Source organism: Chlamydomonas reinhardtii, chromosome 10, assembly GCF_000002595.2.
Source record: "Chlamydomonas reinhardtii strain CC-503 cw92 mt+ chromosome 10, whole genome shotgun sequence".
NCBI classification, from domain to species: domain Eukaryota; kingdom Viridiplantae; phylum Chlorophyta; class Chlorophyceae; order Chlamydomonadales; family Chlamydomonadaceae; genus Chlamydomonas; species Chlamydomonas reinhardtii.
Genome location: NC_057013.1, coordinates 5,183,479 through 5,206,176, shown reverse-complemented (window position 1 = coordinate 5,206,176; position 22,698 = coordinate 5,183,479). Strand labels below are relative to the sequence as shown.

The 22,698-nt window shown below is 63.8% G+C and overlaps 3 protein-coding genes across 3 annotated transcripts; 1 reads left to right on the top strand and 2 right to left on the bottom strand.

Moving 5' to 3' along the window:
- Positions 1-3: 3 nt before the first annotated feature.
- On the top strand, positions 4-9,723 carry CHLRE_10g456900v5 (uncharacterized protein). Its single transcript, XM_043067077.1, has 17 exons — positions 4-569; positions 828-1,050; positions 1,354-1,488; positions 1,807-1,878; positions 2,193-2,294; positions 2,548-2,592; positions 2,919-2,963; positions 3,261-3,417; positions 4,097-4,266; positions 4,583-4,688; positions 4,883-4,996; positions 5,231-5,485; positions 5,772-5,902; positions 6,174-6,311; positions 7,768-7,827; positions 7,965-8,066; positions 8,323-9,723. The coding sequence occupies exons 1-17, from the start codon at positions 442-444 to the stop codon at positions 8,512-8,514; spliced, it is 2,175 nt and encodes a 724-aa protein (XP_042920474.1). The 5' UTR covers positions 4-441; the 3' UTR covers positions 8,515-9,723.
- An 8-nt stretch (positions 9,724-9,731) lies between these two features.
- CHLRE_10g456851v5 (uncharacterized protein) lies at positions 9,732-13,553 on the bottom strand. Its single transcript, XM_043067076.1, has 7 exons — positions 12,771-13,553; positions 12,568-12,642; positions 12,314-12,397; positions 10,931-11,080; positions 10,623-10,705; positions 9,934-10,323; positions 9,732-9,780 (listed from the first exon to the last, which is right to left on the bottom strand). Exons 1-6 carry the CDS (start codon positions 13,293-13,295, stop codon positions 10,098-10,100), a joined length of 1,143 nt encoding a protein of 380 aa, XP_042920473.1. The 5' UTR covers positions 13,296-13,553; the 3' UTR covers positions 9,732-9,780; positions 9,934-10,097.
- A 302-nt stretch (positions 13,554-13,855) lies between these two features.
- On the bottom strand, positions 13,856-22,543 carry CHLRE_10g456800v5 (uncharacterized protein). The gene is made up of 16 exons (XM_043067075.1): positions 22,141-22,543; positions 21,885-21,949; positions 21,638-21,698; positions 21,425-21,469; positions 20,927-21,158; positions 20,706-20,768; positions 19,989-20,558; positions 19,449-19,801; positions 19,130-19,288; positions 18,711-18,923; positions 18,320-18,484; positions 17,514-18,023; positions 16,970-17,278; positions 16,505-16,644; positions 16,171-16,320; positions 13,856-15,844 (listed from the first exon to the last, which is right to left on the bottom strand). The coding sequence occupies exons 1-16, from the start codon at positions 22,240-22,242 to the stop codon at positions 14,866-14,868; spliced, it is 4,116 nt and encodes a 1,371-aa protein (XP_042920472.1). The 5' UTR covers positions 22,243-22,543; the 3' UTR covers positions 13,856-14,865.
- Positions 22,544-22,698: the final 155 nt, after the last annotated feature.

The window sequence follows — 22,698 nt, the reverse complement described above, 5'->3', positions numbered from 1 at the left end:
AAAATTGTTCGTGGTGGCGATCGTGGGTCGGCCGGGACCCGGGCACGTGTGGGCGCGTGTGTTTCGCGCGGATCATCCCGATTGCGGACTCTTATTTTCTGCGCTTATCGTTGAATGCCCTTGATTCAAAGTATACGCACCTTTACTACTGACCCTCAAGCACTTGGAGTGGGCGTTAGCGCTCGCGGAGCGCTCGGTATCTTCTTGGCGCCAAGTTTCCTGCGTGTAGCGTTATTATCATCGAACGCCTCAGTAACACAGCTGTCAACATGAGTGGCGACTGGGCCTGTAGGGCATAAGCGCTCCTTTTGCTAAACCCTGATCGATAACAAGGGGAAGCTCTTCCAGTACTTAGTCCACCCAGTCGGAGCTTTGAGCATCAGTGTGTATCTCGTGATGGTTGCTGAAACCGCACAAGGAGCGCGTCAAGTGCCTTGGGCGATGTCGGGACATCGGGTTTGCAGTAGGCTCTTCTGGCGCCACGCGCGCCAGCTTGCGCACCAACAGCGAGCGCCATTTACTCCTTGTAGCGTGTCGCTCACATCGGCCTCGTCAGCGTCCACGTTTGGGTGAGTCGCGCTATCACGAGCTTGCCGATACGCGACTGCTTTGCGTAGTCCTTTCTCCAACGGACTGTGCGATGGAAAGCACGTCGGCCAAGGACCTGCAAAGCTTCAGCAGTTGCCCGTGCGCAAACTGAACAGCGACATGTAACGCTCCAACTGCATCCTTTTTGTCCCTTGCCAACTTGGCCCCTTGCCTGTCCCGCTGCGGGCGCCCCCCCTCCCCCCCCCGCCTTCCCATTCTCGCCAACTCATGCCGTACAGGCCTGCCTCGACCACCACCCAAACTCATCGTGGCACCCATTGGCCCTCCACAAGCAGCACCGCCCTGCGCTGCTTTGGTAGCAACGGCAGCGCTGCGGCCCCGGCGCCTCAGACTACGCAGGCGGCAACGGACGCAGCCCATGCCGCATTCTCCTCCGACGCCTCAAGCTCGGGTCGGGACAGCGGCTCGGTTGCACCCCAGCGGCACATTTACGCAACCAAGGTACGTGTCGTGGTTTCAGGCACACGGCAAAAGGGCCGTCGCGCATGCCGTGCACAACACACCCAGTGCAAGCATCCGCTGTGACAAGCTACCGCTGTTCACCGGGGTCGTCTGCCACAAGCACGTCAACATCAAAGAGTGTCGCTTCGGTTCTGCGGTTGTCCTCGCGGCTGCTCATTGTCATCGACACCCGCCGCACCAGGGCTGGGTGGCCTGGGTCCACACGTCTCTGTGGGCTCTGCCGGTCGCCCTGGCATTATGGAACAGCCTTCCTGTCCTCTCCCATTCCGTCCTTCCCTACAGGGCTACGGCAGCCACCCGCCGCCCCGGCGCGGCTCCGTGCCGCTGTGGACGGACGACGCCATCCCGCCGCTGCCGCGGCTGCCGCTGCAGCGCCGCATTTTTTGCAATCGGGCGCTCAACATGAAGCAGATCAAGGTGCGGAAGAGCATGGGGGTGGGGTGTGCGGGCGAGCTGGCATGTGCGGGCGGGCGTATGCGGGTGGGCGTATGGGCACCTTTTGCAAGCGGTGTTGACGTGAGCACGGCCGTGTGTGAGAGAACGTGTTACCTTACCTAGGCTTCGAGCCCTGAGGTATTGTAGTCCTCGGTTTCTGGAGGGCCGGCCAGGGAACCGGGGTAAGACGCTGAATGACAGAGACGGGTATGAGGGTGCAGAACGCGCATGGCACCTCCCACCCCCCGACCTGCACCTAAGCCTTTTGGCCTGGTTGCAACCAAACACGCTCAAACGCAGGCTGTGGGGTACGACATGGATTACACGCTGGCGCAGTACAAGCCGGACACGTTTGAGGGCCTGGCCCACAAGGTGGGGGGAGGGGCTCGGAGACATCAGGACATGGGGATGGATTGGGACATCAGGATATGGGGAGGGAGGGCAGGGATGGCTTGGCAGGTGTATGGGCGGAAGGCACGTGGCCGGGGACTGAAGACGGAAGCATGGCTGGGCAGGCTAGGGTGGAAGGCGCGGCGGCGACCGGAGGCCTTCCATGACGAATGCATCTCGCAACCCCGCTCATCTTCGCATCTCGCCCCGCCTACCTGTCCCTGCCCGTCCCTCCCTGTTTCCGCATGCGCCCATCTGTGCCTGCCTTTGCCTACCCATGCACTACCGGTGCACAGGAGACTGTGACCAAGCTAATTGAGGTGTTCCGCTACCCGGAGGAGCTGCGGCAGCTGGACTTCCAGTGGGACTACATGACCAAGGGGCTCATCATCGACAAGGTGCAGACGGGGAGGGAGGGAAGGCGGGAGCAAAGGGAGGAAAGGAAGGACTGAAAGGGAGGGAGAAAGGAAAGGGAGAGGCGTGGGGTACTAATCAACGGCGGAGGGACCCGGAAGGGTGAGAGGCTCAAAGCAGCCGCACGGGGCAGCTGGGGCTGGGGCCCGCGCACAGCAGGGACGGATGGCGCAATTAGGAGTCCCAAACTCTTCATACGCTGCATATGTCTGATGTGTGTCGCGTGGTGTGGTGCAGGAGCGCGGCAACATGCTCAAAGTGGACCGCCACAACTACGTCAAGGTTAGAGGGGGGGCGCCGGGAGGGGGCGGGCGTGGAAGTGTGGGTGTGTGTGGGATGCCGTATATGCGGAGGGAGGTGCGAAAGGAGGTGCGTATGGATGTGCGGAAGGACGTGCAGAAGCACGTGTAGAGCGAAGTGTGGAAGGTTGTGCGAAAGGACGGGGCATGTTGGGTGTAGGAGGGGGCAGGTCAGGAGCAGGTCAGGTCTGGTCGGGCAGACAAGCGTCGCACCTCTGGTCGCGTCACGGAGGGGCGTTGGGGCAAGCCGGCTTGGCATGCGCTGACGCATGCTGTTAAACACACACGCGTGTGGACGTGTCATGGCAGGTCGCTTACCACGGCTTTGAGGAGCTGTCCGCGGAGAAGCGCAAGGTGCGGTATAGGGTGGGGTGGGTGGGGGTGGGGTCGTGCTGCAAGGCGTGACCTTCGAATACACGTGCCGTAGCTTGTCGCATACGGTAGTACGACAACGGGTTACACGTCCCATTGCGGGCATGCTTGACTGCTGCATGGACTGCCTGCCTCGTGCGACAATGCAGACGCCTTGACAGTTGCATCCCCCGCCCCAACCGTATCACCCGCATCCCACTGCTAGCCCTGCGCACCCCAACCCCTCCCTGCTCCCCTCCCCTTTCAACCCCCCGCGCGCACCCTCACGACCCCCCGCAGGCCATCTACAACTCGCACCAGAGCACGCACAGCGGCGGCGGCGGCGTGTTTGAGGAGGCGGGCGGCTACGCCATGGTAGACACGCTGTTCTCGCTGGCGGAGGCCTACCTGTACATGCAGCTGGTGGACATGAAGGACGGAAGCGCGGCAGCAGCGGGTGGGTGGGTGGGAGGGAGGGAGGCGGGTGGGAGGTGGAAATGAAGGGCGTCGGCAGCGCAGCAGCAGCGGGTGGGTGGGAGGCGGGGGGTGAGGTGGTGGGTGGGAGGTGGGAGTGGGTGTGGTGATGGGCGTGGGAGTGGGCGTGGGTGGACATGAAGGGCGGCGGCAGCGCAGGAGGTGCGAGTGGGTGCGGCAGGGCGGGGTGGGGCGGGGTGGGGTGGGGGCGGGGCAGTGGGGGCGGAGTTCTTAGCTTGTCTTTACTCAGGACCAAACAAAGCCCGGATTGCGGGACCAGACCAGGATGTGGAGGAGGCGTGGCGCGAGGGGTAGGGCGGGGCCGGGGGCTGGGGCTGGGCTGGGGCGAGGGTTTGGGGCGAGGGACTGGGGCGAGGGACTGGGGCTGGGGCTGGGGCTCAGGCTGGGGCTCAGGCTGGCGTTTTAGCGGGGGCGGGAGCGGGGGCGGGGGCGGGGGCGGGGGCGGGGGCGGGGGCGGGGACGGGGGCGGGGGCGGGGCGGGGGGGCCAGGGCGTGGCGGGGCTACAGTAATGTCACCTTATTGCGGTGTACGGGGGTAGCATGCTTGAAATCCCGGTTTTGTTTGTGCGCGGCCTAATATCTCACCTGTTATGTCTTCTATCCTGTCTTTCCTTAGAGCACCCACATTCGCGCACCCGCAGGGTCCAACGGCGTCAAGCCGGGCTTTGAGGCGCTGCAGCGCAAGAGCTACAAGGACCTGTACCGCGACCTGCGCACCGCCGTGGACATGTGCCACCGCGACGGCAGCCTGAAGCGCGCCGTGGCGGCCAACCCCGAGAAGTTCATCCACCGGGACGAGAACCTGGTGCATGTGAGTGCGGCGGCGGCGGCGGCGGCGTCCTGAGGGGCGGGCGGCTGCGGGCTGGGGCTGGGGGCGGGTAGCTGGTGTCTGGGGTCTGGGTCTGCGAGCGTCAATTGATCGATCCGTGGGACTGGGACGATACATTGTTTGGGGGACTGCTCCGTGGGGCGCGCTGTGGCGGACGAAGGGGCACCCTTGGATGCGTGGAGCGGATGGCTGTGGCGTGTATGACACAACGATTCCGACACACGAACGTGCAATAGCGAACTCAGCAGCACGCGCGCAAGCAAGCAGCCTTGTTGCACGGGTCGTGCTTCTTCTACAGGTGTTGGAGACGCAGCGGGCGGCCGGCCGCACGCTGTTCCTGGCCACCAACAGTTTGTTCGACTACACCAACGTGGTCATGAACTTCCTGCTGCTGGGCAAGACGGGTGAGCGCGCGCGGGTGTGAGGCCATGGGGCGGGGGCCGGGCATCGCGTGAAACGGAGGTTGGAGCATGGGAGGCCTGGAGCTGCCACCGGTTCATAGCTGCGTAGGATTTATAGTCAGCACACCGTGCGCCACACAGCACACGCACACAGTGCACACCGACACCGACACAAGCATACACACCTGCCGGCGCAGGCTCGCAGAAGACCACTGACTGGCTCAAGTACTTTGATGTGGTGATGGTGGGGTGCGCGAAGCCCAGCTTCTTCCAGCACCGCGCGCCGCTGTTCAGCATCGACGTCAACACGGGTGCGTGCTGGTGTGGGTGGGTGGGGGGGGGGGGGCAGAAGGTAGCACGTGCGCTGCAGAGGGAGAGACAGTGAGCAGGCCTGAAAGGCGGTCTGCAGGGCTTGAGGGCAAGCCCCCGGAGAACAAAGTGCAAGCCTTCAAGACGACCCATCCTGCACGGCTATCCACAATGGACCACGTGTCTCGCATCCTTCCACTCACATCCTCGCCCACCAAACGCCTTCGGCGTCGCAGGCATGCTGCGCAACACGGACAACGGCGCGCCCATCATTCCCATCGACGAGCAGGACATGTCGGTGGACATGTCGCCGTCAGACTCCCCCGTCGACACACACGCGCTGCGCAACCCCGCCCTGGCGGCGGCCACGGGCGCGGCGGCGCTGCGGCCGGGCGCGGGCGCGGGGCTGCGTGCTGCGGCGCTGGGCGGCGGCAACGTGTTCCAGGGCGGCTGGTACGGCGACCTACACAAGATGCTGGGCGTGACGGAGGGTGAGAGAGGGAGAGGGACTGAGACTGGGACTGGGACTGGGACTGGGACTGGGACAGGGACAGGGACTGGGACTGGGACTGGGACTGGACTGGGACTAGACAGTTTAGAAGGCGCCGCCCGAGCGGCTTGAGCTGAGGGTGCGAGTCGATGAAGCGTGACCCACCACTTTGTTGCAGCGGATCCTCCCAGCAACTCTGCCGCATGCACTCAAACTCGGCGATGCTTTGACTCACCTGTAAACCCCAACACCAATTAACTTTGTTGTTGCACTTTGGCCCGCCGCAGGTAGCCAGGTGTTGTACATCGGCGACCACATCTACGGCGACATTGTGAAGAGCAAGAAGGACATCGGCTGGCGCACCATGCTTGTGGTGCCGGAGCTGGAGCTCGAGCTGGAGAAGGCGGGCCGCAGCGCGGTGAGCAGCGGCGCGGTGTGGGAGGGGGGTTGTGCGGGATAGGGTATCAGGGCTGGAGGGGTGGAAGGTGCTGCGCGGCTCAGCGAGGTGAAGCCGCAGGGGCGCGCTGCAAGGCAGGCTGTGCCGGAGCCACATGCCTGCCGAAGGCATGATGGTTCAACCTCGTTGAGTGTGAACGATGCACCGACCACAGCCGTGTCCTGGTTGTGTGCTATGTACTAACAGTCAGCTTCACCTCTGCACCCAAACAACATGACAACGACATAAACAGAAAATGGCGGACGAGCTGCGGCAGCTGCGCCAGCTGCGGGATGAGTACGACGACCGCATCCAGCGCCTCAAGTGGAGCATCGCGCAGGAGGCGGCGGCGGCGGCCAATGGCGGAGCCAAGGGCCCGGAGGCGGAGGAGGTGAGGGCGCTTGTGTGCATGTGTGTGCGTGCGTGCGTGCGTGCGTGTGTGTGTGTGTGTGTATATATATGTGTTGTGTGTGTGTGTTAAAAACGAAGCGAAAGCCCGCCCAGACGACGCCGGAGTTACTTACCGATACCTACCAATTTACCGAGCGCGCGTGGTTGCCGTCACCCAGGTAGTCATACTTACCCGCGATAAGCCTGTAACCCCACGGGCGACCATTCGGCCTGACCCCGCGATGCACCTGTATGCGTCCATGCTCTGCACCCTGGGCGCGCTAAACAACGTTTACCCGGCACGCCTAATTCCCGTATTCCCGCCCGCTGGTCGTAGTCGAGCTCACCTATAAGCATGGGAATGGGAAGGCATTGGGCGGCAGCACAGAAGTGTCACGGACATGTGAAATGGCAGCGGTGGAAGAGGGCGGCGTGCAGCAAGCAAGCTATCTAATGTCCTAACACGCATCCCAAAGCCCACCCCACTAAATATGCCCGTGAAAGGGAACGAGCCGGGGGCCGCGCGGCTGCAAGCGTGTGTGCGTGTGTGTGTGTGTGTGTGTGTGTGTGTGTGTGTGTGTGTGTGTGTGTGTGTGTGTGTGTGTGTGTGTGTGTGTGTGCGTGTGTGTGTGTGTGTGTGTGTGTGTGTGTGTGTGTGTGTGTGTGTGTGTGTGTGTGTGTGTGTGTGTGTGTGTGTGTGACTACGGTTTCCACGGTTATTCTGCCAGATCACGTGAATCGTGTATCTGGTATAACCAACGACAGGGCTCTCAATCGAGGGCTGCCGTGACCTGGCGTTTCCCCGGCAGAGCGCAACCAGCTCTGGAGTCCACAGGGCAACGCACTCCGACCCTTCACCGCGCCAGTAATCCTTGCGGAATTACTACCGGTGTAACAACCTCAGACCCAGCGGGCGAGCTACCTCTTAAAAAACCAGGCGGGCAGAAGACAAAAAACAGCAAACATAACAAAACACGCAGCACGCGACAGCACGCGAAAGCACGACCACAGTGGCTGCGGGGCTGAGTCCTACGACCCGGCAGCCTGCACGACCTCAACCGCAACCTAACCAGCTCTCGACGCAAGGGCAGACAATGCCTAGGGGCAGCCACAAACGCGTCTGGCCACTAGGCCGGTCCAGGCCGTAAGACCCGGGGTGTTGCAGCACCCAATACACCCTCTCAGGCATGTGTGTGTGTGTGTGTGTGTGTGTGTGTGTGTGTGTGTGTGTGTGTGTGTGTGTGTGTGTGTGTGTGTGTGTGTGTGTGTGTGTGTGTGTGTGTGTGTGCGCGTGTGTGCGCGCGCGCGGGGAAACGGGGCGTCTGGATGCAGGGCGCGCGCAGAGAACCGGAGCTGGTGCATGCAATGACAAGCGACATTTGCTCATCATCACGTCATTCATTCGCGCATTTCCCAACACTCCTGGTTGACGTACAGCACGTGTAATGCACACGCAGGCCACGCGGGACGCTCAGCAGCTGCTGGAGGCGGCGGAGGTGGACCGGGCACAGCTGAAGGTGGGTTGAGAAATGGAGTGGGTGTGTCTTTGCGAGTGTCAAGCCGAGGGAGTTGCTTGCACCGAGTGTTTAAGCCGCACTCGCGCATAACACATACAGCCGAACGCACTGAACCAGCACCCAACGCGCTTCTACAGGCCCGGCACAGCGCGCTGCTGCGTGCGCACCACAAGCAGTTCCACCCCATCTGGGGGCAGCTCATGAAAACGGGACACCAGAACTCCCGGTTCGCGCACCAGGTAGGCGCTGGGGTGGCGCAAGGCGTGGGCGTGGTGGGAATCCGGCGACGGCGCAAGCTCAGGCGTCACGGCCTGGTCCAGTCCTGGTTGCACACGCACATGCCTCAATCCCGTGGCCCCGTACTCCCCCCGCCGTGCAAAACCCGTGTCTTACACACGGCCCCCGTCGTACACACGCACACACACACACACACACACACACACACACACACACACACACACACGCCCCCTGTCGTACACACGCACCCACGTGCAGATCGAGCGCTACGCCTGCCTGTACACCAGCCACGTGTCCAACCTGGCTTTCTTCAGCCCCGACAAGAGCTGGATGGGGCGCATGGACGTCATGGCGCACGAGGCGGAGGGAGAGGTGTGGGACGCCATGGACGCGGGGCTGGACGCGGCGGGCATGCCGCCGTCGGGCGCTGACATGGACGTGGGCGTGTAGGTGGGCGTGTAGGTGTAGGGTTACACAGATCTTGTAGGGGCATAAAAGATGCGTTGCTACGGTACAGCGGGTGATGGAGGCCTCCTGGGCAAAACGGGGCTGTCTCAAGCCCGGGCACACGGCATGCAGGAACAATCTTGCGGTTTCAGGGGCAGGGAAAGGGAAAGGGGCAGGGTAGTTGCAGCTGGCAGTTTGCGGTTGGTCTGCGAGCGCGTGACGGTGGTCGTTAGGGCAGCACTCGGCGGGAGGGAATGAGGGTTAGCAGCATGGTTCTGCAGGGTGTGCAACAAGCGCCTGCGAGCGCAGGTATGATGAGAGGCTGAAGGGAAGCTGCTTCAGCCCCTTCTTGCCCATGGTTTAGCGCACACTTATGTCTTTTAGCATGTCCACAACTTCTATCTGGGATGCGCGCCGTCTTTCCAACTTCGGCAGGCGCTAGTAGAGTGACTTATGCAGGAGGGAGAGGGGCGTGGCTGTGTTCTGTAGTGACGCTGACATCCGTACTGTGCTCCAGGCCGAGTGGTACGGAAGTGAAGGGCGCCATTAATGGCTTGTTGTTTGATTTATTGGAGGACGGGTGTGCTCGAGGCAGACAACTGGTTGCGCTCCAGCTCGCGTACTGACGTACGGTTAGGTTGTTGCGATGCAGGAGAGAGAGAAGCGCAGCTGTAGTTTGTGGTGGCGCTGACACCCGCGTACATGTGCTGCAGGCCGAGTGGAACTAATTGTGAGTAAACGGCTTATTAATTGCGAACTCGAATGATGCCGTGCCGAGGCTTACAGCCCACACACATTCCCACACGAAGCAACAATGCGTTTGGTCTATGCCTGGAACAGGCGACAAAAGGATCGGTGTAAGGTGGCTATCACTGAACAGACCGCCGGCGTGATTGCATTCCACCGTGCAGCGCCTACAGCGGAACCGTACTCGCAACAGCATCTACATTACATTACACCGCATGCATAAATGACAGATGAACAGTATCACAAGATGATAGGTCAGTAGACACGCTCTCGCGGCACACTCCTCACTCCTCCTACTGCTCCTCCAAAACCTTCAGGCCGCACTCCCTGATGTGGAAGTAGATGTTCCGCCCGCAGCCGCTGCACCGCGAAGTTCGGCCGGGCGGCCGACTGGGCACCTTCTCGATGATGGTCACCCCTTTGCACCCGTTATGCACGCCTTTGCCCGTGTAAAACACCGGCTGCTGCTGCTGCTTGGGGCGAGCAAGGGTCCCGTTGCGCCGGGCTCCGCGACCTGTTGACCTGCAGCCACGTAACATTGAGTCAGCCCAAAGGCAAGACAGGCTGCGTCAGTGCAGGCGGACGGACCTCAGGTAGGTGCCTGCCCTGCTGCCCAATCATCCTGCCCAGGACCACCCACGCCTTTCCCGAGCCAACGGCCCCCGCCCGCCTCACCTCCCCGCGCCAATCTCGATGTAGCACCGATAGTGACACGAGCAGGCCAGCCGGCCCCGGGTCGCCACACAGCGGTACACCGCCGAATGCTCGGTCCTGCTGCAAGGTGCCACAGCCGCATGGCCCGCACCTCCCGCCTACCCCACGCCCTCGTTTGATCCTCCTCAAGCATCCTCCTCACTGCCGCTCCGACTGTCCCCACCGCTTCCGCTACCGCTGTCGTTGCTGCCGTCCTTTCGGCTGTCCTTGCCGCTGCCGTTGCTGGTGCTGCGGCTCCCCAGCCCCCGCTTGCGTGCGGGGATGGCCGCATCCAGGGCGTCCAGCCAGTCGCCGCCGTTGACCCGGAAGCGCAGCAGAGCATACACCACGTCATCGATGTTGAGCACAGGCCTGTGGTCACGCCGTGACGTGACGTAGGCAAGCAGTCCATGAGCACCAGCATCAGCACCACGTGCACATGCCCCCGCGGCCCGTGGAGATGTGTGCGCATGAACCAAATACTCCGTTCGGTACATGCCGTAGCAGTTTGTTCACACAAGCTGCTGATAATTAAAGAGCGAGCGCCGCTGAGGAACCCTGCGCCCCGGCCTGCAGCAACGCCCTACTGCATGGCCCCCTTTCCCCTGTTGTCAATTGGCTAAGGATGCCCGGATAGCCAGTTTACAACACCCCCCTGGCGCCGGCCGCACCTCTTGGGGGCACCGGGCCCCAGCCCCAGCTGCTCCGCCAGCTCCACTGTAGGCAGCCTCCGCACTTGCACCTCGTGCCGGGCCTGCATCGCGCAAGGCAGCAAGACGGGCATGCGCGCGCCATGTGCTTGTTAACATGGGCGACAAAGCGCGTGCGTGTACCGGTACTCGCCATGGCGGTGATTGTAACAGGACAGTCAAAGAAAGCAGTGTGCGGAAGGCGGTGAGGACTGAAGCAAGCGCGGCCTTAGCCGCCCTTTGGACAGTGCGGCGCGTGTCGCTCAGCAGCTCTGTCCCGCCGTACGCACCGCGAAGCCGGCCGTGACGCCGCGTATGACGGACTTGTCCACGATGCCTCCCACCACGTACACACGTGCCGGATCCAGGTCCGTCAGCGGCTCGGCCGCGTCCGGCGACAGCACCGTGATGAGCTCGCGGGGGAAGAGGTCCAGCGTGGGCTGGATGGAGGTGGTGACGGTGGGGCAGGGGCGGGAGCAGGGGCAGGGTAGTGTCAGGGCGTAAGAGCAGGAGCTGAGGCTGCTAGAGTAAAGCAAGAAGCGCTGATGCACACACGCGCGTATTTCTTCCTCCCACGGGGTTCGTACGTGTGCTTGGCGGGCCGGGAAGATGGCTCATACTACCGGTAATACCGCATCAGTGCTGTTTGTGAACGTCATCGAAGCGCGTTTTTGCTTTTCCATTCTCCCACACAGCCTCGTGACCATGACACACACACACACACACACACACACACACACACACACACACACACACACACACATCTACACACACACACACACAGGGGGGGGGGTAACTGGAATTCTGGGGGGTGGGGGGCTCGTCAAGAACAGCCGACGCGGCCACTGCGGCCGCGAGCGTGCCTAGCCTCGGTGGCGCCGTGGAGTGGGGAGCGGGAGGCCAGCTCCCGCCAGCCCACGGCGCACACACGTCACACGCACACACACCAGCCTGACACGTCTGGAAACGCTGCAACCGCCGCCCGCCACGTCCCCCATGCAGCCTTGACCCCGTTTAGTCGCAGTGCCACCGCTAACTCGCCCTCTTCCAATAGTGTTATTGTACTTAGTGGGCGGGATTTGGGACGCGTGATACCTAGCTTGTCTGCTGCACGCCGCCTCTCTTGTCGCTGTTGCCATTCACATGCCCGTGACACTTCCTCGCTGCCGCCCTATGCCCATGCTTCCACTTTTGCCTATAGATGAGCTCGACTACGACCAGCGGGCGGGAATCTGGGAATTAGGCGTGCTGGGTAAACGTTGTTTAGCGCGCCCAGGGTGCGGAGCATGGACGCATACAGGTGCATCGCGGGGTCAGGCCGAATGGTCGCCCGTGGGGTTCCAGGCTTATCGCGGGTAAGTATGACTACCTGGGTCACGACAGTCACGCGACGCTCGGTAAAATGGTGGGTATCGGTAAGTAACTCCGTCGCGTCATTGGGCGCGCTTTCGTCTCGTTTTTTAACACACACACACACACACACACACACACACACACACACACACACACACACACACACACACACACACACACACGCACACGGGTGTGAGAGGTAACTTCAGGTAACATCCGTAAACCGTCGCTCTGCTGCATCGCATACACTGTCTTTGCGCTATGTTTTCCTTGTGCTCTTTAACACACGCACACAACCACCTTTCCGCTCAGCGCCACACCTGCTGCCGCTTTAGCAGCGGCCACGCAGCTCCACCCATGGTTCCCTCTGCGTAATGTGCGATATCGCCAAACCACGACGAGACCTGCACGGCATTTGAGAAGGCCAGACATATAGCGTGCAAGACCAGGCAAGGGTTGGTGATGGTGGTGTGCGAGGCAATCGCCGCCAACAAAGCCCAACGCGCGGCCTCCACTTATCAAGCCTAGGCACTCGCTGCCCAGCCGCCACACCACCGCCCTGACACGCACGCACCTGCAGACAGAAGGGCGCCTCAGCCCTCCGGTTATGTCCCACTGACGTCTGGATCTGCTTGGCTAGGCTGCGCAGCTGCGAGCAGGTCGAAAGGGCGTATCGCGGCCGCACGGGGCTGAAGTACAGCAGGGGAAGATACGGTACCCCGCAACGGACCGCGCGGTAACTTTCAAAGCTCACAAAAGCATGCGTCTATCTCCTACCTCTTTGTGTGCAGTCAGTGTGTGACAAAAGCCGCAGTCAATGACCAGCCGCCAGCGAGACTCGTCAGCAAGAGCCGCCGCCAGGCGCGCGCGCTGCTCCGCCGCCGCCGCCAACGCCCGCCCTATCTCGTCATCAACCGTCGCAGGCGTGGGGGATGCAAGCGGGTCCGTACTCTGTGCAGCTGCATTCGGTCTTACTAAGGCAGCTCGTGCTGCTGGCAAGGCCGCCCCGCCTGGTCGTGTTCGACGGGGTGCATTAGCTGGTTGCGGCGTGTGATTCAGCGATTGGCACAGCGTCCGCGCTGAACCCGGGGCCCCGCGCGCTGTCCTCGGGCACGCTCCTGAGCTGGACCCGAGCCCTCGTTGTCCTCCCCCGAACTCTAGAGCTCCAGGTGCCGTGATGCCGGGCTGCGCAAATGGCTGGGTTGCGAGGCCGAGGGGCTGAGCAAGCTGCCATTTGAGCGCGGGCCAGGCACCTGACACCCGGCCCCGTGCTGCCGACCGGAAACCCATAGCCAGCACCATGGCATCCCACAATTACGTAGCTTGTTCAAATAAGCATTAGGAAAAGCAAGTTGAGCTGGCTCGGACAACCACTTGCAGAACCACACGCGCAGCAGCTCTTTCACAAGGAGAGAACGATGACGATTAACGATTAATGAATGTTATGAATATTGGTTCCCACGAGGACACTCGTGGGAGGTGATTGCATGAATGGAGTTTGGCGGTCGCAGTCAGTGCAGGTCAGTACTTCGCGGCCCTGGTCAGTGCTGGCCTCTTTAGTCCAACTGAATTTCGTATGCACACATTCCACGCCCCAAACAATGGTTTATGATCGGCAAGCAGAGACCGCGGCACCCCATGCATGCCTTGTGGTAGGGGACAGGAGACTTGCAGTGCGTGCGTGACAGCGTGAGACAGCATGGCTGCGCGCGTGCATAGTGTGCATACGTCGGACGCCCTGCACCCTACACCCCTGCCTACACAGTAAAGTGTACTGTGCGTGTCAAAGGTCAAATCTCCTGCTAGGCCCTGCTACTGCTAGCCCCTGCGTGCAAACTCATCCTCCCCGTGCACCCGGCGACACAAGTGGCTAATTACAGACCGTGGACGGTAGTCGGTCACTGTCCAGCCGACCGGGGGCATCCGAGTCTCTCTTTGCGCTTCCCGTGTTCCCACACGAAGCAACAGTGTGTTGGGTCTACGCCTAGAGCAGGCGACAACCGCAACGGTGTAAGCCGGCTAGCTCCGAACAGGCCACCGGACGGAGGCCGGACCGCGTGATTGGAATCCCCCGTGCAGCGCCTACAGCGCAACCGTAGTCGCAACGGCGAGTACCGTCTACGGACGAACCCAACAGCTCCCTAAAGCACATGACGGAGCGCCCGCTCGACTTCAACCTTCCGATGCCTCGAACCACGCCCCTATGCCACAAATGGCCCACACTGCATGTCATTACGCTAGTGCATCAGTGTCCTAACAGCGCGGTCCACTGGACACGCACGCATATCCTTGCTATCACCTCATGCGACTGCGCCCAGGCTCACTCGTGTTGTCGCGCATGATGCCTTCGTCGCTGCTTGCACAACGCCGACAACCGACTCGGCCGCCCCTGTCACCGCTGTCACTAAGGGGCTCCGTCTGCACATCAAGTCAATGGCCACACCTGCAACAGAGTCTACCTGTACCGGCAAATCACTGAACGCCCCCGCAAGACGCCGGGTGCACTGGGCTGTGCACCTAGCCCCTATCTACAAGTAGTAGCTGGCATCACAGTCCTGACCCGACACGAGGCCAAACCGACAGCCCCTGCCCTACAGTACGGTATTAGCCGTGTTTACGGCCCTCATACTACCATGCCTGCCCGCCTGCCTGCCTGCTGTCTCACAACCCGCCCTTGATGCATACACCCTGAGAGCCGCTGGCTTGGCATGATGCGTCACCCGCCGCCTGTTGGCTTGCCCCTTCCCCCGAAGGGGGACGGGCAGAAGCCATTGCGGTCGCATCGAGCGCCGGAGGGGGGCCCTCCGGTTATTACTGCGTAGCGGTATGGGTTTTCCACCAGCAGCACAACACCATAACACGTCAACACACGCTAACGCCGGCCGCTCGCAGCGCCGACATTCTCCTTCCCTCCCGCCGCCGCCACGCCGCTGGACAATGCCGCCGCCGCCCCTCCCTTGCCCGACACTGCAACTGGGGCGTGCCGGCCCTGCAGGGGCCGCGGCGGCAGCGGCGCCGCCGCCGCTGCCGCCAGCTTGGTGCGCCTGGCCAGAGTCAAAGCCGGACCTGCCTTCAAGTGAGCAGCTGGCCCCGACGTCACGGCAGCCTCCTCCTCCAACTGACGCTGCTGTGGCTGCTGTGCCTGCGGCTTCTGAGGGGGCTGGAGCTGAGCCTTCTTGGCGCCGCCATCGCGGTTGCCGTGCCGCGCTGGCCCCTCCACACCCTCCATTGTTACAGGTGACTCGGCCTCGACCGAAGCCCCGTCCAACGCCGCCGCAGCAACGCCCGCTGCCGCCGCGGCTCCTGCTCCTGCCGCAGCGCCGCGGGCGCCTGCAGCCGGCGTCTTGCGCGCCGGTCCTTCCGGAGCGCTGTTGCTGCTGGCGCCTCCGCCGCTACCGCCACCGCGCCGCTGACGCGGGCCGGGCGGCTGCCCGCGCGGCGCAGCGCCACGGAGCGAGTCGCCACGCTTGTGGCCGCGCGTTGCCTCCGCCGCCGCCGCCACCTCTTCCGCCTCCTCCATCGCGTCGTCTTCCCCGTCCTCATCCTCATACTCCCCATCGCCGGAGGCCTCGCCGCCATCGTCGTCGTCGCCACTGCCGCTGCCAGCGTCGGGGTCCGCGGCGCCACCGGCGCCGCCCGGCCCGCTGCCGCCGCCACCACGGCGCGCGCCGGTGCCGCTGCCGGCGCCCGGCGGGCGGCGGTCGTCATCGTCACCGAGGTTGCCAGCGCCTGGAGCGACGCCGCCGGCACCGGTGGCGGCGGCCACCACGGCGGCGCTGGCGGCGCGGCTGCCGGGGCCGCTGACGCGGATGGCAAGGAAGCGCTCATCCTCCTCGGGTGTGGGCGCGATGCTGCATGGGTGCGACGCGGCAGGAGCGGCGACGCATTCGACCCAGACCACCAAGCAGTCCCAGACAACCAATCTACGCAGCCCCAGAACCTCCCAGCGTTTTCTGTGTACAACCGTGTGCCGTCTCCCCGTTGCTCGCACGCTGTCAGTAGCCTTGCTCAACGCTCTCCACCCTCCCTCCCTCCCACCCCGCCCACCTACCCTCCAGGCAACGCCTCAACTCCCAAGCACCCAACCCTTACCCTCCCTTCCCCCCGCCCTTGCCCTCCCTCCCTCACACCCCGCCCTTGCCCTTGCCCTCCCTCCCTCCCCAGTGACCCCGCCCACCTGCCGTCCGCCACCTGCAGGCAGCGTGCTATGAGCCGCGGGTCCACCAGGTTCATCTCGCGCAGGAGCAGCAGGTGCAGCGCCAGCGCCGAGCGCAGGCCCGGGTCGGCTCGAAGCTGAGGGCCGTGCTCGCGGGCAAACTCCAGGCACCTGCAGGCGGCGAGCGTGTGTGCCGTTTGCCGTACGAGGGGTGCAGGTGGGGTTCCCGCGGCGCGAGGGTTGCAAAAGGAGTGGTGAGCGGTGGCTTGGTTTGGGGTTTTGGACGGGTGGGTGTGGTGGGAGCGCTGTCGAATCCCCGCCAGAGCGCTCGCCCGAGGCCTACGCGGCGGCGCACCTCTTGCGGGTGATGAAGTCGGCGTAGAGCGGCCGCCGCCGGGCGAAGGCGCTCCACAGCTTGAAGAAGGCGCGCTCGGGGTCGCTCAGCGGCGTGTACATGCGTGTGCTTGATGTGGTCATATGCCGGTCAAACGCGGCCTGCAGCAGCAGTGACACGGGAGCGGCGGCGGCAACAGTAATCGCCGGACTCAAATGGCAGCGGCAGCAGCAGCAGCAGCAGCAGCCGTGGCAACCACAACGCAAAATGGCAAGGGCAGCACCGGCGCGGTGTGGATACCGAGACACGTCAAGCACATTGCAATAGAGCTCAGGCCGAACACTCCTTTGGGAAGCCTTGTGCACCCCCTGGCTCGAGACGTTAAGGAAGCACGCAAGCAAACGTGTGCGCCGTACGCCTGTTCGGCCGGTCCCCATCGCGCAATAATCCGCAAGCCCCGCCCCGCTGAGCCCTGGCAGCACGCACCTCCCACTCCTCATCGTCCGTGTCGTCATCGCTGTCGTACGGCCCGAACATCTCGGCGGCCAGGCCGGGCACCGCGCTGCGGCAGTGAAAGTAGCGCCGGCCCGGCGGGTGGATCCCCGGAGCCAGGGCCGAGGGTGGCAGCACGTGCGCAGAAGGGTGCCTGGGGGCAGCGGCGGGGGCAGCTGCGCCGCCGCCGGAGCGGCGCTGCGCCGGCTGCAGTTGCGGCTCACCACCAACAGCGGTGCCGGCGACGGCCGGCTCGGCGACCGCGTCCGCGCCTTTCCCTGCCGCTGCCGCCTTCAATGCATCCTGCAAAGGTTCAGGCCAAGCATGCACCATAAGGACCGGTGCTACCTTGTGCTAATAGCTGCAATATCCTGGTCACAACTTGATAAGACCAGGCGCTCCATACCCGGACTTGCGACCAAAGCTGCAGCAGACGCAACTGCATCGCATCGTGCTATTTAGCTTATTGGGCGATACGAAGTACGCACGCACGTGCATATGTAATCCAAGCATGCCGCTACAAAGCAACCGGCCTCACCCCGGCAATGGTGCGGCGGACGGCCTCCACCGTGACCTGCACCAGCTCCGTGGGGCCCGCGCCGTCCTCCCAAGCATCGGCAGTAGCACCATCTCCAGCACCAGCGGCAGTAGCAGTCGCTCCCTCCTCCACAGCGGCAGCAGCAGCAGCCTTGGCGCCGGCAGCTGCCGGCGGCTCCGCCACCTTCTTCGCAGCCTGCCGGCCGCGCGATGCCTTCAGGTCCGGCTGTGCCTTGCCCGGCGGCTTCTCCGCCGCGCCCCTGCGCCCCTGCTTCTCCTTGCCTTTGCCCTTCTTCCCGGCTGCCCCAGCTTCCTCTCCCTCCACCTCCATCTCATCATCCAGAATCACAACGTCATCGTCGCTCTGCTGCGAATCCGAGCCTGCACCAGAGTCCGACTCAGAGCCGGAGGCGCTGTCCGGGATGCCCAGGCGCGCCGCCACCTGACGCGACAGGATGCCTCGCATGAGCACCGGGCCGCGCATGCCCGCGCGCCGCACGTACCGCCAGGACTGTGGTTGAGAATGGAAAGAAGCGAGGGGGGCACTTCAATCTCTACCTGAAGCATCCGGCGTCGAGGGGCAGGGACAGGGCCACCCAGCGCCAAGCATACATCGCCATGTGGCAGGATGGGCGGCTGGTGAGGTAAGGGCAGGCCGGCGCCGCCGCGCCAGCGTAGCCGCTGCTGTCAGCGCGCGGCAGCACTGGCCTCCGCCCAGGGAGCCGTCCCGCCACACCTTCCGCCCTCCACTCCCACGTCCTCCGCCCCCACGTTCTCCGCCCCCACGCCCTCCGCCCCGGGACTCACCAGGCGCTGCTGGACGGGCGGCACGGCCGCCGTCTCTGCCCGGGGCGAGGGCTCGGCCCCGGGCGAGGTGTCGGCCGAGGGCAGCGCCGCCAGCACCAGCACGTCCTCCACAGCTGCCTTCAGGTCGCGCCGAGCAAAGTCCACGGCCTCGGCCGGCAGCCGCACCTGTTGGACGAGAGGGCGGAGCCGGAGGAGGAGGAGCGTCAAGGGGAGGAGGAGAAGGAAGAGGAGGTGGGCGGCGGTGTGACGGTAGAGTAGGCTGGGGATTGAAAGGGCCAATGAGAGGGCGGAAGATGTAAAGAGAATGTTTCGGCCGCCGCACCAAGCACACAGCGGCCGACGCCGCCAGTTGGCTAGACAGGTCGCTGGCGCGCTGAAACGGCCGACCCACCTCCACCACATGCCGCCGCTCCTTTGCCGGCGCTGCATCGCCGGCGCCGCCGTCCATGCCGACGGCACCTCCCTTGGCCGCCCCATGCCCACGCCTGCTGCTGCCGCCGCCGCCCTCCGCCGTCAGCGCTGATTGCGGCGGCTCCGCGGGCGCCGCCGGGGTGCATATGTATCGGTAGAGGCCGTGGCTTGCGGGTAGGTGCGCTGCTAGGCCCTGTGGTGGGCGGGTTGGCATCAAGTCCTGGCTGCATTGCAGGCATGCCGTACTGATACTGCACCCGTACCATACCGCCGGCTGCCAAAACATCGCTTTTCCGCATCCACCCAGACCCAGGCAAACACACCATACCGCATTGCACCCACAACCATCCCTAACCCTAGCCCTGGCCCTAACTCCGTGCCCAAGGCCCACGCCCGCACCTTGAAGCCGGCGCACACAACGGGGCACATGAGGCACCTGCACGCGCCGCCCGGGCCGATGCGGAGCTCCTCACTGAAGAAGCGCTCCTTAAAGGGCACTGCGGCGGGGGCCGCGGCAGTCGCCTGCGTCTGCTCCTTGCCCTGCTTCACCGCGCCGCCCTGCCAAGCGACGTCGTGGCAGGGCCGGGCGTCACCAGGCAACTAGATCAGCAAGCAGAGCAGGGCAGAGCCCATTTCAAAAGCAGGAGCATGCGTGTGAGGCACCCAGGCAGGACACGGCAGGATTGCCCCTGCGCGCAGGACTGAGGGCACCACTCACCCGCCCGCCCTTCTTGCGGCCCTGGTGCTGGTCCGCCTCCTTTGCCTCCGCCGCCTCTACAGCAGCCGCAGCAGCCGCCTCCTTCGCCGCCGCCTCCTTCGCCGCGATGTTCGCGAGCTGCTCCTGCATCCAGTCCGCACGTGCGGAGACGCCGCCGGCGCCATCACCACCGCTTCCGGTTGCGTTAGCCGCCGCCGCAGCTGCCGCCGCCGCCGCCGTGCCCATGCCCTTCAGGGCATCTCCGGTTGCCCAGGCAGCGTCGCCGTCGGCCAGGCCCGCTTCCGCCGCCGCCGCCGCCCATGACGCATCGTCGAACACGTACCGGAACTCCACCACAGAGCCCTCGTCGGCATCTGCTTCAATCACACAGCAACATCAAATTGCAGCATGGCGTGTAGGGCATGGGTTTGACTGCAGCTCTGAACCGCGGCACGCCTAGGCTAGGGGCAGTCGCGCAATGCATGCACTGCGCCATGAGTGCTAGCTAGCACTGCACTGCGCACGGAACGCCGAACGTCGCCACCGCCATCAAATGCTCACCAGGCGATTCCTGATGCGCAGCTGCTGCGGCCGCCGCTGCAGCGCCAGAGGCGGGGGGCATCATCACGGTGCGCAGCTCCCGCACGCACACCGCAAATGATTCCACCACCGCCGCCTGGCCGTCCGCCGCCGGCGGCAGCGTTGGGGCCGCCCCCTCCCCCGCTGCCGCCGCGCCGCCGTCCTTCGAGCTGCGCATGCTGCGCTTGGCCCGACCGCGTCCCTCCCCCTGCTCAGCCTGCTTCTGCTGCTGCCCTGCCGAAGACAGGCTGCGGTCTACATTGAGCAGGTGGGTGGTCAACGTGCGCCCTGCTCCCCCCGACAAGCTGCACGTGGACCTTGTGAGGCGGCAGCGCTGCAGCTGCAGCTCGCCCACAGCCCCCGCGCCCTCCTGCCTCCGCTTCCTTCCACGCTCGTCCTCGTCGGCGCTGCTACTGCCACCGTTTGTCGCCGCAGCGGCTGTAGCGGCGCCCTCCGCGGCGCCGAGCACGCCGTCCAGCGGCTGTAGCGCGGCCCAGGCAATGCAGGGGTCCGACAGTAGCCCCAGCAACTTGCGGTTGGTCGGGCGCAGGTCTGTGTTGCCATCGTTGTACAAAATCGCACTTTACATAATCGCAGCTGCAAGTTGTAATGCTTCGCAGCTATGTCCAGCCTTCCGGCCTCAAGAATACACCGGCGCACGTTTCACATGTGTGCATGCCACACTGCGCTTCCGCTCACCCGTGTTCACAAGGCGCGCCACCCGAGACTCGGGCTGTAGCCCCTGCAGCTGTGGGTGGTGGTCTGCGGCCAACAATAAACAGGTGAGGGCAACATGCCACTGACGTCTTTCATACGAGCGCGTGAATGCGGCAAGCGCCTTGCCAGACGGCACGTGTGGGACCGCCGCTGCAGCCCCCAACCCGCCATCCTGCGTTCCAGCACCCCGTGGGTGCCCGCACCTGACGCGAGCAGCAGCAGCACCGGCCTGGTGAGCGGCCGCTTCGGCAGCGGCAGGCACACCGTGCGGGGCCGCGGCTCGCGCACTGCGCCCCCCGTGCCGCCCGTGCCACCCTCGCACCCCTCCTCCTCCCCCTCCTGGTGCGCGCCATTCCCGGAGCCGTCGCCGCCGCTGCCTGGCTGGGGCACGCCGGTGTCGAGTGCGACCGCGGCGGCTCGAACCGGCTTGAAGTCCTGCAGGGAGTCCATGGGGTGTATCGTAATAGGGTCTTGAAAAGCACAAGGGGAGCGGGTCGACACTGCGCCGTGGCGCAATATGCTGATAAAGCATAACCATCTTTGACAGTGCAGTGAGACTGCAGCGGGGTGGCGCAGCCGGTGCGGCGTGCAGAGAAGGGATGGGTAGGTGCGGACTGCAGAGAGGGGCCGGAGAAGTGGCCACGTGTCCTGTGAGCGCGTGTCGCCAGCCTCCCGCCTTTTAAGCCCTCCCGACCGCTTACCCGTCCAGTGCTCGCCGCCTCCGCCAGCACCACCAACAGCGTCACCTGTGAGATTGCATGTCCAAGTAAGTACGGTACTGTATGTACGGTGCGAGGAGCTGCTGCGCATGCGGCATGTGCGCCAGTGCTTGTGGTATGCTGCGCAGCGCTGGATCTGTTGCGCAGTCTGGGCACAGCCCAATGCCAGCAACCCCGAGAGACGTAAAATCACACCTGCTGCGGTACCCCCTTGCCGGACACAGCCAGTCCGTCTAGCCGCACACGCAGCTCCGACCTGCGGTCACCGCGCGTTCAACAGCAGTGCCGGCAGCAGGTTAGGCGCCTCAGCAAACACGCCCCACATACAATGCGCACACCGAGCAACATTCCCCTTGAGCAGATCATGCAGGAGGAATGCTGACATGGCAGCTTGCAAGGACCTGATGCAGGTGGCCAGCATTAGCATTCTAGACGTTCTCACCCTGTGGCCTCGACCGCATGCTTCCTAGAGAGCGCGTAGCTGAGGTTGCGCTGAAGGAAGCGTGCCTGTAGGGGGCGGGGGCAGCAGAGGGCAAGGAGAAGTAAGAATGCTGCTGGTTCTTTCGCTATTGCATCACGCCCGACACGTCAGAGCGACATCAAGAGCTGCTGTTGAATCTAGCGCTTCCGCGTGAGGGGCGAGGTGGGGAGGGGGCGGTCAGGCTGTCGAGCACGTTGCAAACAGCTGTCCAACTCACCGGACGGGTTTTATCTATAACTCCATACAGGAGTGAAGGGTGGGTGAACAGGTGCAAGCGCTTAAGCGAGACGGCAGCGTCTGCGCCTGCCCCGTGCACCATTTTCCCGCTCAGCGCGCCTTGAGCTGAGCCAATTGAAGCTAGGACATATTAAAAATAATCACGATACATCCGGGGGCCAACTTTGACGCACGCCGCACAGAAGCGGAACGTGGAAGCGGAAGGTTAAGCGAGGTTTTGACACAAGGTTTGCACCGTGCAGTGCAGCTTGGCTGTATACTGTACAACTTGTCTTTTACTGTTGCCTACGCTTTGTGTGGCTCTTGATGTCAGCTTAGTTGCCGGCATTGTTTTTACCCGCCAAATGGAGTTCCCGCCCATCGCTGCATAGTTCCTCGATAACACACGTTCCCCTTGCAACATACAGTCAAGCTGTGATGATACTATGTTTTCCGTGAGACCGTGGGGCCAGTGGGGCACATGTGCCAGGGACCGCTTGCGCTCTGTCGGGCCATCCTCATGCTCCCCACAACTCCCGACAAGCACGGCCGAGGCGGC